This window comes from Mobula birostris, chromosome 5, assembly GCF_030028105.1.
Source record: "Mobula birostris isolate sMobBir1 chromosome 5, sMobBir1.hap1, whole genome shotgun sequence".
NCBI classification, from domain to species: domain Eukaryota; kingdom Metazoa; phylum Chordata; class Chondrichthyes; order Myliobatiformes; family Myliobatidae; genus Mobula; species Mobula birostris.
In genome coordinates this window covers 86,864,729-86,882,007 of record NC_092374.1, presented here as the reverse complement: position 1 = coordinate 86,882,007, position 17,279 = coordinate 86,864,729, and the positions used below count along the sequence as shown (strand labels likewise).

The 17,279-nt window shown below is 43.3% G+C and overlaps 1 protein-coding gene across 5 annotated transcripts in view; it reads left to right on the top strand.

The window, feature by feature from the left end:
- LOC140197842 (vigilin-like) overlaps nucleotides 1-17,279 on the top strand; it is a 269,622-nt gene that overhangs the window by 181,409 nt on the left and 70,934 nt on the right. For all 5 annotated transcript variants that reach the window (XM_072258336.1, XM_072258334.1, XM_072258337.1 and 2 more), the window contains 4 exons: nucleotides 2,310-2,417; nucleotides 4,558-4,662; nucleotides 9,306-9,384; nucleotides 14,117-14,256. In XM_072258336.1, coding sequence (XP_072114437.1) covers nucleotides 2,310-2,417; nucleotides 4,558-4,662; nucleotides 9,306-9,384; nucleotides 14,117-14,256 — 432 coding nt within the window. The remainder of the gene's footprint in view (nucleotides 1-2,309; nucleotides 2,418-4,557; nucleotides 4,663-9,305; nucleotides 9,385-14,116; nucleotides 14,257-17,279) is intronic.

Genomic DNA, 17,279 nt, shown 5'->3' with positions numbered 1-17,279 from the left:
GTTCTAGTCTCACCCAACCTCAGTGGAAAAAGCCTGTTTATATTTACCTATGTATACCCCTCATAATTGTATATACCTCTGTCAAATCACCCTTCAATCTTATATGTTGCAAGGAATAAAGTCCCAGCCAATTCAATCTTTCCTTATAACTTAGATCTTCCAGTCCTGGCAACATCCTTGTAAATTTTCTCTGTACTCTTTCAACCTTATTTACAAGTAGGTAAGTGGCTGGAACTGTACACATTATTCCAAGTTTCGTCTTGCCAACATCTTATACAATTTCAACATAACATCCCATCTCCTGTACTCAGTATTTTGAATTATGAAGGCCAATGTGCTAAAAGCTGTCTTATGATCCAAGCTACCTGTGACGGCACTTTCATGAAATTGTGGATGTTGTTAGACTAATTGATTAACGCACACAGTGTTGGTAGAAATCAAGAGCTGGTGGTTACAAGTTTAAAGTAAGAGGGAAAAGGTTTAATAGGAACTTCAGGGGCAACTTGGCACGAAGTGGAACGAACCACCAGAAGAAGTGGTTGAGGCAGGTACAATAACAATTTTTAAGATAGTAAGAAGTGTCGGTACTTGGATAGGAAAGGTTTAGAAGGTTCAAGGCCAAACGCCAGCAAATGGAATTAACTTGGATGAGGCATTTTGGTCGGCATGGACCAAATGGGCAGAAGGGCCTGTTTCTGAGCCGCATAACTCTCTGACTCTGTGAATAGGTGAGTGGTAGTATCTTGGGGAGCTGCTAATGAGGACGTGGGAGATTAAAATGGTACTAATGCCAGAATAATGTGAGTGCTATTTATTACACTGGACTACAAATTTTTTCAGAAGTGTTCCTTCCTCAGAATTTTTTTTTTGGTTTATGATCGACCGCTGGAAGCTGAACACAAAAATAATTTGACTATTTTTATCACATAGGAATTTGGAGAAACAAGAAATTAACTTCTATTGAATATAGTGTATTTAATTGCATAACAGTGCTGACGCTTTGCAATAGTTCAACAAGGCTAAAAATGTTTTGTTGATGATTTTTGTTTGTAGCCAGTGTTTGAGGCTTCTCGCCTAAGTGTCCAACAATAATCAGCCAGCACTGATGGATTCCAGTTGCCCTGATACAGTTTCTCCATGACGACAATGTCCTGGTGAAACCTTTCACCAAGCTCGTCACTGACAACACTGGTTTGCAGGGAAGAAGTCTAAATTGGAATGCAGAAAATGAACCCTTAGTGCCATATTGCATCTCATGGTTTTGTATACTTGAAGCACGTTGTCAACTAGCTGCACATAGTTTGGTGTTCTGTAGTTGCCAAGAAAATTTTCAACAACATTCTTGAATGCCTTTCATGTGATTTTCTCTGGTCCCACCAGAACTTCTTCAAATTGCCGGTCATTGTTGACCTGTTTGATTTGTAGACCAACAAAAATGCCTTCCTTAATCATGGCATCAGTTATTCTGACTTGAATTATGAATTGAAATAGCAAATATAGATGATTTCAAAATAAGTGGTGCATGATAGGGAAATGTCAATGTGCTTTTTATGATCAACAGCCCAAAATCTGTAAAATGTACCCAAAAGTATTCAGGAAACAAAATCTTTGCTGTTCTGTGTTGTCGGTGTGGACTTGGTGGTCGAGGGGTCTGCTTCTCAGATTCAAATTTATTTATATATCACATGTACATCACAGTATACAGTGACATGCATCGTTTGTGCTAATAACCAACACAACCTGAATAAGGGTCTCGGCCAAAACGTCGACTGTTTATTCTTTTCCATAGATGCTGCCTGACCTTCTGAGTTCCTCCAGCATTTAGCGTGTGTAACCTATGGATGTGCTGGGGGGCAGCCCACAAGTGTAATCACTCGTTCCAGCGCCAACATACCTTGCCCACAATGTGCTCAATTTCTCTGTGGCTGTGATAAGTGTGCGCTGCTTTGCTATCTGGATGATGTTAAGGGTAACCTTATGATTAAGATTTCTTTCTGAATTCAGTGACCCTCCCCAGTGCATTCTGGCATCCTTCCTTTTCCATCTCAGTCCTGAAGAAGAGTCACAGCTCAAGGCGTCTACTGTTTGTTCTTTTCAGTAGATGTTGCCTGACCTGCTGAGTTCCCCCAGCATTTTATGTGTGTTGCCATGTCTTCTGTTATTCCCATGGGTGCAAGATTGATTCTCACGGTAATGATATTGTCTTCCCTCCTTGTGCCTTTCCACCTCAGTTAGTCTTGCCCCTACCCAGCTTGTACCGCGAGCCTTGGACTTACTTTTCTATGATCTCTTTCCCTATGTGCTTTAAGGCAAAGAGTGTGATGGTAGCTGAAGTAACCGCACCCGCTTGGCTTCACCGCTTCATCATTGGCAAAAAAGGACAAAACATTGGGCGGATTACCCAGCAGCTGCCCAAGGTAAGCACCTGTTATAAGGATTCACTCCTTAGTAATAATGATCAGAGAGGCACAGACAGAATCTGTATTTACCGATTTGTCTCAACTAAAAAGCACACGAATTTACCCAACCTGTGTACATACCTACTAAGTTTCCTGACCCTCCTGAGCAATCAAAAAATAGAGAAGATAATACCTGGAAAAGGGGTCTGTGCTGACCATGTGTTCCTCGTGGTCCCTCTTCAAACTCTGTGGGGTACTCCACATCCATGATGATGGGTCTCTGAAGAGTTGTTGCTCCTTTGCATTTGAAGCTCCTTCTATAGCGTTTCTCATCAGTTCAAATGATGCATCGCCGTCCTATTGGCTCAAGGTCACCTAACCTACCTGGTCACCTTATTGGCTCTGGTCCAGGACTACAACCAGCATTGTTCCATGATATCACAAACATGAAAAAATCTGCAGTTGCTGGAAATCCAAAGCAACACACACAAAACACTGGATGAAAATCAGCAGGTCAGGCAGCATCTATGGAACAGAGTTAGCAGTCAACGTTTTGAACTGAAAACCTTCATCAGGACTCATGAAGGGTCTGGGCCCAAAACGTTGACTGTTTACTCCCTTCCATAGATGCTGCCTGGCCTGCTGAGTTCCTCCAGCAATTTTTTTTTGTGTGTTGTTCTGTGGTTCCTGTCCTCAGCCTCATGTCTTTGTTCTTCTCAGTGGTGACTGGTTTAGAGCAGTCAAACCAAGTGACCCAGACACTGAGCTTCCTCCTGCAAGCCTGCCACTTTACGTGATACGTAGCTACTTGCCTGAGAATGGTCTCAGGTTTAGCAGATCATTAGCTGAAACTTCTTGTGTCCACATTCAGTTGTTCTGATTAAGTTATCCCAGAGTAAGGATCAGTTCATTAAGGAAAGGAAAGGTACGTTGCATCCGGAGTTGCTCCGGTTAGCGGACGATTTTCCTCCACGCCTCTTTGACGTAGCATACGAGGCAAGTGCCATTGCCTTCTGCCAGGTGAGTTTCCAAAGAGATCACCAGCTCGGGTGGAAAGCGTGCAGGGGAGCCAGTTGGCTGGATTTGAACCTGGGACCTTTCGTCCCCAAGTCCGACGCTGATGCCACTACGCCAACAGCAAGGTCCAGTTCATTAAACAGTTCACAAAATGGGGAGGTGCAGGGACAGTCTCACAAAATGGCCACCTCTATCTGCTTCAACCACGTGGCAAGAATAGTTAGTCTACTTCCGCAGTCCATAATTCATTCGAGTTCACTGATTTGTAGACTGTAGTTCTTTCTGGCCAATGCACTGCACCATCTTTAGGCATGGATCTTTACACAAGTGGGAGTCCTGTGCAAGGAAACATAGTTAGAAGAAAAAGGGCTAGTCATTTAAAAGGGAGGTGTGGTGAAATTTGGTGGTGGACCTCTAGAATTCTGCACCCCAATGGAGTTGAGGAGACTAGATGTGGTACTTAAGATGGACCTCGATAAAACATTTGGAAACTGTGGGATTAAGAACACAGGAGATCTGGCACACAAGGGGAATTGAGGTCAGTATAGATCAGCCATGTTCATATTGAATGCTGGGGTGGACCAGAGAGTCCAAGTGGCTGCCTTCTGCTTCCTATTCATTTGTGTCCTTGGAACCTGCCACATCAAGTTAGAGAGAATGAGCCAAAAGGTGTGGTTGGACAAACTTGGGTTGTTCTCCCCAGAGAGTAGTCAGCTGAAGGGAGACGTGACAGAGGCATAGAGTAAATAGTCAGAATCTTTACCTCCAGGAAAGAAATGTCCAGTAGCAGAGGGCATGCTTTTGAAGTTAGAGGAAGGAAGTTTAAGGTTATGTGAGGGGCGAGTTTTTTTACACAAGGAGACTAATAAATGCCTGGAATGGGTTACCAGAGACAATAGTAGAATCTGGCAATTTGATGACTTCTCCCCATCCTTTCCAGTCCTAATGAAGGGTCTCAGCATGAAACGGCGACTGTTTACTCTTTTCCATAGCTGCTGCCTGGCCTGCTGAGTTCCTCCACCATTTTGTCTATTTGCATTGGTGTAGACTTGATGAGTCGAAGTGCCCTCTATTGATGATGTAATGAAATACAGAAAAAATAACTTGTGTCTTTGCAATATATGTGACTTGTCTGCTGCAGGTTCACATTGAGTTCACTGATGGAGATGAGAAAATCACACTGGAGGGTCCAACGGAGGAGGTGGAAATTGCTCAAAACCAAATCCAGGAGATCATTGATGACCTGGTCAGTAATTTGTTCTTCAATTCTTCCCCTAAAAACATAGCCACTTCCCAGCTCCTGCCAATCAACTATCTCTCCACACCTCACCTTCCACCTTGGCTTGTGAGTTGCATTGATCAAAACCCATGTCTTCCCGAGTAGCCCCCTCTCACGTCACAGTAGGTGGGTGTGTTTCAAATTGCTCAACTGCGTCAGCCCCAGGATGCCTGCCATATTGTGCTTTGGCCCCTGTGATCAGGGTGGGGCAATAGCAAAACACTTCCGATTGTCACCTGACAGTTGCCATTTCCAGTGGTAAGATGCTGGTTATAAAATATTTGTAACAAAAAGAACCCTCTTGCCACCTTGGTTATTTGGGCTGCTGACACCATAATGTGTTATCCAGAGAATCGAGCCCTTTCCTCCCTGTTAATGCCTGATACCCACTTGAGTTGTCAACACCAATATACCCTTCCTATCATCAAGGATTGTCACCACCAGGCCTTGCTCTCTACTCACTGTTGCCATTGGGTAGGAGGTACAGGAGCCTCAGGCCACACACCATCAGGCTCCTGAACCTACATAGATAACTTTACTCACTACAACAATGAGCTGATTCAACAACCTATGGGCTCACTTATAAGGACTCTACAACCCATGCCCTCAGTATGTATCTATGTATGTATTTATTTATCTATCTGTCTTTCTTTGTATTCATTCATTTGTTCATTTATTTATTTACTTGCAAGTTTGTATGTTGTAATTGTCAGTCTTTGTAATTTTGCATTGATTCTGTTGTATTTCTTTTTTCTACTGTGAATACCTGCAGAAAAATAAACCTTAGGGTAGTATATGGTGTCATATACTGTGTACTTTGAAATTTGGACTTCTATCTTGGTCAAGAAACACTGAGACCATTTCTCCCACAGCTCAACTCCAAGCATTCCACTGTCTCATGTGTGTTTGACCCTGCCCACCTTTGTCTTGGCACTGAGAACAAGGCATGACACACCAGTGACAATCATGCAGCACAGATGATCCTTCAAGCTGACTAGTCCATGCTGACCAAGATTCCCGTTTAAGCTAGTCCCATTTACAGGTATTTGACGCATTTCCCTCTAAACCAGAGGTTCCCAACTTGGAGTCAGGTCAAGTCAAGTTTATTGTCATTTAACTTTGTATATGTATTAGATCCGATTATGAGGACACGCATTCCTCTTTTATTGTCATTTAGTAATGCATGCATGAAGAAATGATACAATATTCCTCCGGTGTGATATCACAGAAAACAGGACAGACCAAGACTGAAAAACTGACAAAAACCACATAATTATAACATATAGTTACAACAGTGCAATCAATACCATAACTTGATGAAGAACAGGCCATGGGCACGGTAAAAAAAAGTTCAAAGTCTCTGGAAAGTCCCATGATCTCACGCAGATGGGAGAAGGAAGAAAACTCTCCCTGCCATGCCCGACCACAGTCCGACTCTGAGTCTGTCCGAAAACTTCGAGCCTCCAACCAGTCCTCCGACACCGAGCACTGAGCACCATCTCTGCCGAGCGCTTCGACCCCAGCCCCAGCCGCCAGCAGCAGGCAAAGCCGAGGATTTTGGGGCCTTTCCTCTGGAGATTCTTGATCGCACAGTAGCAGCAGCAGCGAACTGGGCATTTCAGAAATTTCTCCAGTATATAACATATCTAACCATATAATGTATATAGAAACGAGACTATGTTTCTCCGAACCAAGATGTAAATCACAGTAGTACACGTAACACATGATAACTTATGAAGGTAAAGATAAAATCCTATAGATGAATCACACATAAATAATGAACTAAAGTGTATAAATTAAATATTGTAAGGTATGGAACGGATTAACCCGTGATTTCGAATGTGATGAAGCAGGGAGTTCAGAAGCCTGCTTGCTTGGGGGAAGAAACTGTTCCCCATCCTGACCATTCTTGATTTTAATGCCAGAGCCACAGAACCCTGACTTCATGGTATTGGTCCATGGCATAAAACAGGTTGGGAACCCCTGCTCTAAGCCTTTCCTATCCATGTACCTGTCCAAATGCCTTGTAACTGCTGTTATTATACCTGCCTCAACTATTTTCAGGTACATGGATAGTGAAGGTTCAGGTCATTTGGCTACTGACTACCCTCTGGGTGAAAAAAAAACTTGCCTCCTTCAGTTTCCTATTAAATCTCTCTCCTTTGTTCTCAAATCTACACCCTCTAGTTCTTGATTCCCTAATCCAGGGAAAAGTCCATGAACATTCACCCCGTCTATGCCCCTCATGAGTTTATACACCTCTATAAGATCACCCTCATTCTCCTGTGTTGTCGTGTAAACAATTCCAACCTGCTCTGCCTCTTTCCATAACTCAGTCCCTTGAGTTCCGGCAAAAGCGAAGACTTTTGAACACCCAATGTGCGGAGGAGAGGGAGAAAACCAAACCATGCAAACAGTAAACTCCAGCAAATAACGTTGCGAACTGAAATCCACAGAGTCCATCCACAGTCCCTTAGTTCAGTGCAGAGCCGAGCAACGAGCTCAACCGACATGACCCTCGTCTCGAGCCCCGACACCCTGACCTTTTCAATCTGGCTCAGTGCTTCAGCCGTGATCCAAACGTTGGATTCAGTTGCTTTGATGCACTCTGGGACTTGGAACCCTGCCACCTCAATTCGGCCTGTATTCGACCTTTTCGTTTAGGCCCAGCACTTAACTCATTTCTAAACATCGGCTTCAGTCCCTTCAATACATTTAATGACATCTCCCCTATAGCAGAGTGACTAGTACTGAACACAATATTTCCAAAAGAGGCCTCACCAATAACTTGTACAACTACAGTATATATAACATTCCAATTTCTATGCTCAGTGCCTTGACTGATGACGGCCAGCTTGCCAAAGGCCTCCTTCTCCACCCTGTCTTCCTATGACGCCGTAGTCTGACTGTCTGTGTCTGTCTCTTTCTCTCTCTCACACACACTCTCTCATGCTCTCTTGCTCTCGCTCACTCTCACTCTGTCACTAACAAGGGACGGGGGTGTCGCCCCCTTTCACAGTGAGAGGGGAGACCAACAAACAGCTCGCTGTTACAATGTCATGGTCTGCAGCGTCGCTTTTATTCTGAGTTTCTTCGACCCAAGAATTGGCGGTAAGCTCTTCCCCACCATCGAGAGAGAGAGAGTGATCACCCGGCTACAGAGGCCTCCAACAGCTGCATCTGTTGTCATGATGTTCCGTTTCTCCTGCAATGCCTCATTTAGCAACACCGGCATAGAATTAGTTCAGCCACAGAGCTGCACCCGAAGGCAATGTCTTCCAAGCTGCTGTTGGAGATGTCGAAAGCTTAAACTCCATTTTCCATTTCTTAACCCACTTACTCATCTGATCGAGATCTCTGTAAATCCTGATGACCACCTTCCCTGCCAATGACGCTATCTATTTTAGTGTCATCTGCAAAGTTACTAAACATGCCTTGTATATTCTTATCTAAATAATTTACATAGATGACAAATAGGAATGGGCCTAGAACTGATCACTAGGAAATACCACTAGTCTGACGTTGCAATGTTCACTGAGCTTGACAATTACCTTGCAGACATTTCATCACCAGTCAAGGTGACATCCTCAGTGCACTGTTGTTGGTGTTTCTCCCTAGGGAAGTCCTCGCATTTATATAGGCCCTTATTCGCTTTCCTCGGTCCTGATTGGCTACCTCTTCAGTTGACCTTTGAATTCTATTGGCTCACATTTCTTTGGCTCTTAGGGGTTTGTAGGTGGTGTCTGTTTTTATATGTTTGTTTACGGAGTTATCAGAAAAGAACCACGCTTCTAAAAGTTGTCATGAGTGCTTCATGTTTCTCTGCACCAGAACCTCCACAATGCCCCAGTTAAAGTGGTGTCATTCTTGGTTTTCACGTACTGAGAACAGCGGTAATAGATCCTGTCTTCGTACTGCCAGTTTATGTTCCCATAAATGAGTTCAGAGTTTACGTCCTGCTTGGCCTATGTAGTTCTTGTTGCATTTTCCACAGATGGTCCTGCACACCACATCTTTCCTGGGCTTCCGGTCTGACAAACAACCTTCCACAGTCAATTAATGCTTCCTACCATCAAGGATACTGGATATTCATTTCGCTAGCTCCTGATGCAGAGTTTTGACCCAAATCCGTGACAGTACTTTTCCTTCCACAGATGCTGCTCGACCCACTGTATTCTTCCAGCAGAATGTTTGTGATTCCAAATTCCAGCAGTCTGTAGTGTTTCCATGTCACACCATCCACTTTTCTAACCATAAGACGCAGGGGCAGAATTAGGCCATTCAGCCCATCATGGCTGATTCCGGATCCTACTCAACCCCTTACACATGCCTTCTCGCCATATCCTTTGTTGCCCTGACCATTCAGGAAACCATCAACTTCCGCCTATGTATACCTATGGAGTTGGCCTCCACCATAGTCTGTGGCAGAGCATTCCACAGATTCCCTACTCTCTGGCTCAGTGGGGCCGTCACAATGTTCACCTCTTCGCTGGAGTCATTTCTAGTTGGCAATGGAGTCACCAACTCTTATTCCCTTCCCCAAGGCTGAACTGAGCAGAGCCAGTTCATCAGGCTCGCAGTTACTCTATTGTGTTGTTTTTCTGTTCCAGCTGAGCCGAATGGACTACACAGAGATCACAGTCGACCAAAAGTTCCACCGTCATCTGATTGGAAAGAACGGAACGAACAGTAAGTCCTTTCATGTGTCCCCGCCATTGGTCAGAGTGCAGACGTTGCAGACTTCGCCGTCTAGCCCATTGTTGCGAGCTCCTCCAATATATATCCTTCCTTTATTGTTTTTCCCTGCCTTCCTTGCACACTGTTTATAGTTCCCCAATTCTTAACCACTTCCCTTTCAAAAGATTCTGCTTCTGACCAGGCATTTCCTTCTTTTACATGACTGTCCTCAAAGTTCACAAACAAAACTTCCCCTAACCCCTCTCACTCTCCTCTGGTGAGTTGATGTCCTTCTCCCTCCCCACTTCCCAACTGGGTGTTCTCTCTGCCTCTCCCATCAGTGCTCCTGTATTTCTGTCATATAATGAAAGGAAAATCAGCTTACACTGATCCTAGCTGAGTGAATTCCAAGTGCATCCGTAAGTTGTTAGCAGCAACATTTTTCCTGATGGAAATACCACCAGTTCTTCATCTGTTGCAGGAAATTCCAAATCACATCACAGATTCTACCATTCAGAGCAATCTGTTACGTGGTTCCTTACTGAAAGATTATAAAGGGTCAACTTTATTCCCCTGATATACACTTACATGTAAAGTGGACACTTGTTAATTGGGCCTTCAAGAAAATAGCCAGGGCTCCCTTATTTGGGACACTATGCCGCTTAACTCGGGCAGGAGAATTACCAAACTGTTTTGCACTAGTGTCAGTTGTGTGCACTTGTGTGGCAGTTGGACACTACACCGTGCATAGAAGGAACAGTTCTTAAATAGCACCAGTTGTGTGTGTTTGCGTTCAAAAAGCAGTGATTTTTGTTACTGACAGTTGACAAGAAATAAGCAGTAAGACAATTCTGAACTGCTTTGCTCACTGTAATTTCAAGCATTCGGGCTTGGAGATGCCAGATAAACAGACATGAATGAAATTGAAACGATTTCGTAACTTCAACAAGTTAGAAACTGTGGAAAAATTTTAAGGTACCAACAATCATCTTGAAGTTTACACCTAAAATAAAGTTTTGGAGGGTATAATTGTCAGAAGCATTGTCTGAAAGCAGTCCATTATCTGCAGTAGGTGTCAGTGCTGATTTTGTTCACTTACAGTAAACCAATAGAAACTAGCAGCGTACACAATTCCTCTATCGATAACTATTGGGAACGAATACACTATAGTACTGTAGAGGTAGCGGTAGTGTTCTAATTTGTTCGGTATTTCATTTAAATACATAATTTGTTACTCATTTCAACAGTTTTTCTTTTTTTATACCCTTTTAACAATTTCTATTTCCAACAATTATAAAGAATAAAATAATTATATAAAAAAATAAAGTTACAGGCTAAGGTACAATTGTGAAATAAAATGTGCAAAATACCAACATGTATTTACAATGTAAACAGCATTATGTGTTTACACTGCAGTTATGGGTCCAATAGATAAAGGGCGGTGTGGGGGGGGGTCAGATTATTTGCCCGGGGGGGGGGGGGGGGGGGAATTTTTAAGATAGTGTTTTTGCTTTAAACTTTAAGATTATAAGGATTACCTTTATGTTTATTTTGACTTGCGTTTCACATGTTTGTAATGTGCTGTGCTATTGCCGTAAAAAAGCTCACTTTCATGGTATTTATACCTTGGCCATGTAGGGAATAGACATTGGCTTTATTTTTCTCTCACACATCGAAACATGCAGTGAAATGCGTCATTTTGCATCAACGATTAACACAGTCCAGCGATGCGCTGGGGGCAGCCTGCAAGTATCGTCATGCTTCCAGGGCCTGCACAACTCACTAACCCTAATCTGTACGTCTTTGGAATGTGGGAGGAAGCTGGAGCAGGCAGAGGAGACCCACATGATCGCAGGCAGAATGTACAAAGTCCTTATGGACAGCGGAAGGAATATGAACCCTAATCACTGGTGCTGTAAAGGATTGCACCAACTGCTAGGCATCTACCAGCCTAATAGAGTTCATTAGAGAGAGACAGCACAGAAACATGGCCTTCGGCCCACAGTCTGCAGTAACCATCAACACTCCCTACCCCCATCTACACTAATCTACATTAGTAGGCCTCCGTTGGTCATGGTCAAGCATGGATGTGGCATCCTAGTTGTCTAGATACACAAGCCAGTCCAGTACAATATGGAGAGCAAGCTCTTGCCCAAGTAGCAAGCTTTGCCTCTCAAATGCATCTGATGAACCCAGAGGAACAGCAGAGACCAATAGAGTTTAACAGTAGCAGCATTGTCCTCAATGTAGGACTGCCTGAGGGACTCCAGGTGTGGAATTTTTCCCTCAGGATTTACTCCCGTAACCTTCCCCATAAATGAGTATAGCCATAAGGCAATAGAGGTTTGAGATCCGAGTTTTCTTTCTCCTAGATGAGCTGCCAGCCATGGCTGACGAACCCCGTCTGCCCGAAGCGACTGGTTTTAAGGCACCAGTAACCTACTTTTCCCTCTTCTGTCAGTAGAAACGGTTCCGCTAGGCTTAGTAGCTAAGTTACATGTAATGGCCAGGAGCCGGACCTGGTTGCAGAGGCTATTTGAGTTTCACACCGTAGGGAACATTTAATAGGTAGTGGGAGCTTGTCTCCATTACCACCCCCAGCTATAACAACCTTAATGAACCAATTAATCACCCTCAGATTCTATCCCTCACCCCCCCTCAGTGGTCAGTTATCCCACCTAACAACCTTAATGAACCAATTAATCACCCTCAGATTCTATCCCTCACCCCCCTCAGTGGTCATTTATCACACCAACTGACGTGGGTTTGTGATGTGAGAAGAAATGAGGTGACAGGGAGAAGTTACACACACGCACACACACACACACACACACACACACACACACACACACACACACACACGATGCCAGAGGCTGGGATTGAATCCAGGTCTCTGGTGCTGTGAACAGCTAGCGTAACTTTGTCACATGAAGAGGTTCCAGCAAACTGTAAGACCTCATTTGCCAGACGTTGCATTGAATACCCTCAAGAGGTCCTTTGCTCTCCTGATGAGGAAAAAGGCCACCTTGTGATCCCTTGAGCTTTACCTTACTAATAATTACTGCCAGATTAATTGGTTTACAGGCCCCTGCTTCCAACTCTGGATGGTGGAGTGGAGATACGTCTTTACCAAAGGAGGTGTAAGGTGCTTCTTTCCTCTGCTAGCCTGCAGGTCACCCTTGGGCAAGGTGTAGCACCTGCTTAAACCCCCCCCCCCCACCCACTCAGGGTCACATGAAGCCATGGGAGCAGGTGGTGGATGGTCGTACGAGCAGCCGGTGCAGATCACAAGTCCTGGTTATGTGACCACTGACACCAGGCAGACAATCTCTTAAGAGTATTGATAATGGTTGGGATCTCCCGTCTTGTAAAGGCACTGCCCAGAAGAAGGCAATGGCAAACGACTTCTGTCGAAATATTTGCCAATAATAATCACAGGCATGAGACCATGATCACCTACGTCATACAACACGGTACATGATGATGATGCTTCCAGCTAATCCTAGAAAATTAGGTCTTCAAGAGATTAATCCCGCTTTCCATTGATAAAGGTAAGGCAAAAGGTCTTGGAAAGGACCTGTTTCATCTTTTATATTGTCCTTATGGTTCAGCAGCCCATTTTGTTTCAGATTGTTTTTCTGTCCAAATCTGATTCTTAGTTGCTTTGCAACATTCTATTCCATGCAAGGTAGTGTAGTGGTTAGCACAAAGCTTTATACCGGTGATCCAGGTTCAAGTCCTGCCGCTGCTTGTAAGGAGTTTGTACTTTCTTCCCCCATGACTGTATGTGTTTCCTCTGGGTGGTCCAGTTTTATCCCACATTCCAAGGATGTGCCGGTTGGTCATTGTAAATTCTTCTGTGATTAGACTAGGATTAAATTGGGGGATTGCTGGGCAGTGCAGCTCAAAGGGCTGGGTAGGGACTTTTCCACATCATATCTCAATAAATAATTAAATTGTCTGTAGAATGACAACGAGACTGGTCCACTTACTTAACTACCTTTTGTACTTTTTTACCTTTACCCTCTTAATTAATTTTCCTGCAAATTACTGGGCCTTCCCCTCAAATATCTGTTGAGTTCTCCCTATCTGTGCTGAGTTAGAAAAACTTGTAACAACTCACAGTACTGTGCAAAAGCTTTAGGCACATATTTATAGCTAGGGTCTCTCAGACTTCAGTAGTGTACTTGTCAATGTGGAGTAGAGAGCGAGTTTGTAGATCTAGCAGGAACAAAAGATGTTGGGAATGGCAAGGGCGGAACATCATGGGTGGGTGTAGGACAGGTGGCAGAGAAGGAGTGCCAGGATGGGGGGGGGGGGTTTGTGGAGAAACACCCAGCCTTGAGACACAAGGCAAGGTAATCTTATTCCAAAGAATTGGTTTATTGATCATGACAGAATGCCTCTCTGGTGCTTCCCACTCCCTCCCCTTTCACTTCCCCTTTACCCTACCGTGATTCCCCTCTCCCTGCCCCCTTCCCACTCTCAGTCCACAACAGAGACCTATATCAGAATCAGGTTTATCATTACTCACATTTGCCATGAACTATGTTTTTTTTGTGGCAGCAGTACAGTGCAATACATAAAATTACTACAATACTGTGCAGAAGTCTTAGGCACCCTAGCTATATATGTCTGCCTAAGACTGTTGTTAAAAGGCTTGGATTTTTATCTTCCTCATTCCTCTGCCCTAACGCCACACCACCAACCTCTCTCCCTCTCTCTCTCTCTATCATTCTCTCAGTAAATCGTATCAAGGAGCAGTACAAGGTGTCTGTGCGCATCCCACCAGATAACGAGAAGAGCAATTTGGTTCGGATTGAAGGAGATCCACAAGGCGTCCAGCTGGCCAAGAAGGAACTGCTTGAGATGGTGGTCAGGATGGTAATTGTGGTTTTCTATTTCTTTCAATCTGACTTGTATCACACTCAAACCTACTACTACCGATTTCCCTATTATTCCTTCTGTTTTTTTATAACTGTTTTACTCTCTTCACCTCTTGATATTTCTCTCAGGCACTCTGTCACCACAAATCCTTAACTCAATTCATAGGAACTCAATTTTTCTACTCCCTGGGCTCAACTTCCTCTTTGAGCAAACTACTTCCTGGTGCCTAGAAGGAGACAGAAAACCGGCTTTTGCGTCCTTCCAGTCAAAGTTCAAAGCAAATTTATTACCAAAGTACACATATGTCACCATGTACTTTCCTGAGATTCATTTTCTTGTAGGCATTCACAATAGAACAAAGAAGTACAGTAGAATAAATAAAAAACTACACACACAGACTGACAACTGATGTGCAAAAGAAGGCAAACTGCAAATACAAAAGAAATCAAAGTAAGTTTACTATCAAAGTACATATACCTATGTCATCATCTGCTACCCTGAGGAGATAAAGAAATACAATGGAATTTATGAAAAACTATACGTAAATAAAGACTGACAAACAACCAGTGTGCAAAAGGAGACACATTGTGCAAATAAAAAAAAGAAATCCCACACCTCCTTTGCTCCGTCGTTATCCCAAGGTATAAACTTCCTGATCCATGTTCCCTTGATAACAGTAGGGAGACCAGAACTGCACACAGTTGTCCCGGTGTGGCCTCTTCAGTATCCTATGCAGTTGCAACATAATCTCCCTGCTCTTAAATTCAATCCCCCTAGCAATGACCAACATCCTATTTGCCTTCTTGATAACCTGTTGCACCTACATGCAAACTAATCTTTTGCAATTCATGCGCAAGCTCTTCCAAGTCCCACTGTACAACAGCAGACAGCAATCTTTCACCACTTAAATAATAATTTGATCTTATATTTTCCCTTCCGAAGGTGATGACCACACGTTTACCAACATTGTCCTCCCTTCCCCAATCACTTAACCTATCTATATCTCGTCTGCAGACTCTCTGTATCTTCTGTACAAATTGCTTTTTCCACACTTTTTAGTCTCATCAGCAAACCTAGATACACTTCCCTTGGTCCCCTTGGTCCCTTCTTCCAAATCATTAATGTGTATCGTGAACATCTGCAGTTTATGATATGAATATAGTACTGACTGCCAACCAGGGAAAGCCATTTACCCCAACCCTCTGCCTTCTGTTGGTTAACCAATCCTCTATCCTGCCAATACATTTCCCCCAACTACATGCATCCTTATTGAATGTCTTCTGGAAATCCTAGTATAGAAGTGACCCCCCCCCCGCCCACCCCGGACGGAAAATCCTACAAAAGGTAATGGATTTGGCCCAGTGCATCTAGGGTAGAGCCCTCCCAACTATTGAGTATATCTACGTGAAATGCTGTCGCAGGAAAGCAGAAGCCATCATCAGAGATCCCACCACCCAGGCCATGCTCTTTTCTCGCTGCTGTCATCAGGTAGAAGGTACAAGAGCGTCAGGATTCACATCACCAGGCTCATGAACAGTTACGACCCCTCAAACATCAGGCTCTTGAACAAAAGGGGAAACTACACTCATCTATTGAGATGTTCCCATAACCAATAATTTCACTTTAAGGATTCTTTATCTTGTAATTTCATATTCTTCTTATTTATTGCTATTTATTTATATTTGCATTTGTACTTTTTGTTGTCTTCTATGCTCTGGTTGATATTTCATTGATCCTGTTTATAGTTACTACTCTATAGATTTGCTGAGTATGCCCACAGGAAAAATAATCTCAGGGTTGTATATGGTGACATGTATGTACTCTGATAATAAAATTTATTTTGAACTTTGCATTTAAAGACTGTAAATTACTGCAGTGGGAGAGTTTGAAAGAAGTAGAATCACCCTTAAGGCTTATAATTTTCTTCTCAGTCCTGAAAAAGGGTCTCAGCCCAAAATGTCGACTGTTTACTCATTTTCATAGATGCTGCCTGACTGCTGAGTTCCTCCAGCATTTTGTGTGTGTTGTTTATCCACTGTAGTTTATGTTAATGGAACATTTTGGAATCATGTTACACCCCCCCCCCCACCATTGCTCCTTGGTGAGAAGTCTTGATTATATTCCTTTTCTGATGTCCTTGCTCATTTTTTCCAGTGCTATTATTTGAATTTTCCATAAAATCCTTCTATCACTTCTATACATTTCCCTACAATTCCCTTCCCTCTCCTTTTATCCCAATTTTTAAGCAATGCTTCTTTTAATTCTTTAATATTAATAAAGCCATTTATCCATGAGGACCGCTGTTCCAATGTCATTGAGCTGGGCATGTCTCTAGATGTCCTGTTAAACCAGTCTGTTTGAATCGGCAAAAACATCTCCTTCACAATCTCCAGGAACTGATTATAGACTTCATGAGAGAGAAACCAGAGGTCTATGAGCCAGTCTTCCTTGGAGAATCAAAGGTGGAGAGTACAGTAACTTTAAATTCCTGGATGTCACCATCTCAGAGGACCTGTCCTGGACCCATCATATAAATGTAATTGTAAAGAAAGCAAGACAGCGCCTTTACTTCCTCAAGAGTCTGCAGAGCTTCGGCATGACATCAAAAGCCTTGACAAACTTCAACAGATGTTCATTGGAAAATGTATTGACTGGCTGCATTATGGCATGGTGTGGGAACACCAATGCCTTTGTGTAAAAAATCCTCCAAAAGATAGTAGATTTGGCCCAATACGTCACGGGTAAAGCTATCCCGACCATTGAGCACATCTACATGAAACACTGTTATAGGAAAGCATCATCCATCATCAAAGATCCCCACCACCCAGGTCATGCTCTCTTCTCGCTGCTGCCATCAGGTAGAAGGTACAAGAGCCTCAGGACTCACACCACCAAGTTCAAGAACAGTTACTGCCCCTCAACCATCAGGCTCTTGAATAATAGGGGAAACTACACTCATCTATTGAGATGTTTCCACAATCATTGATCTTACTTTAAGGACTCTTTTATCTTGTTATTTA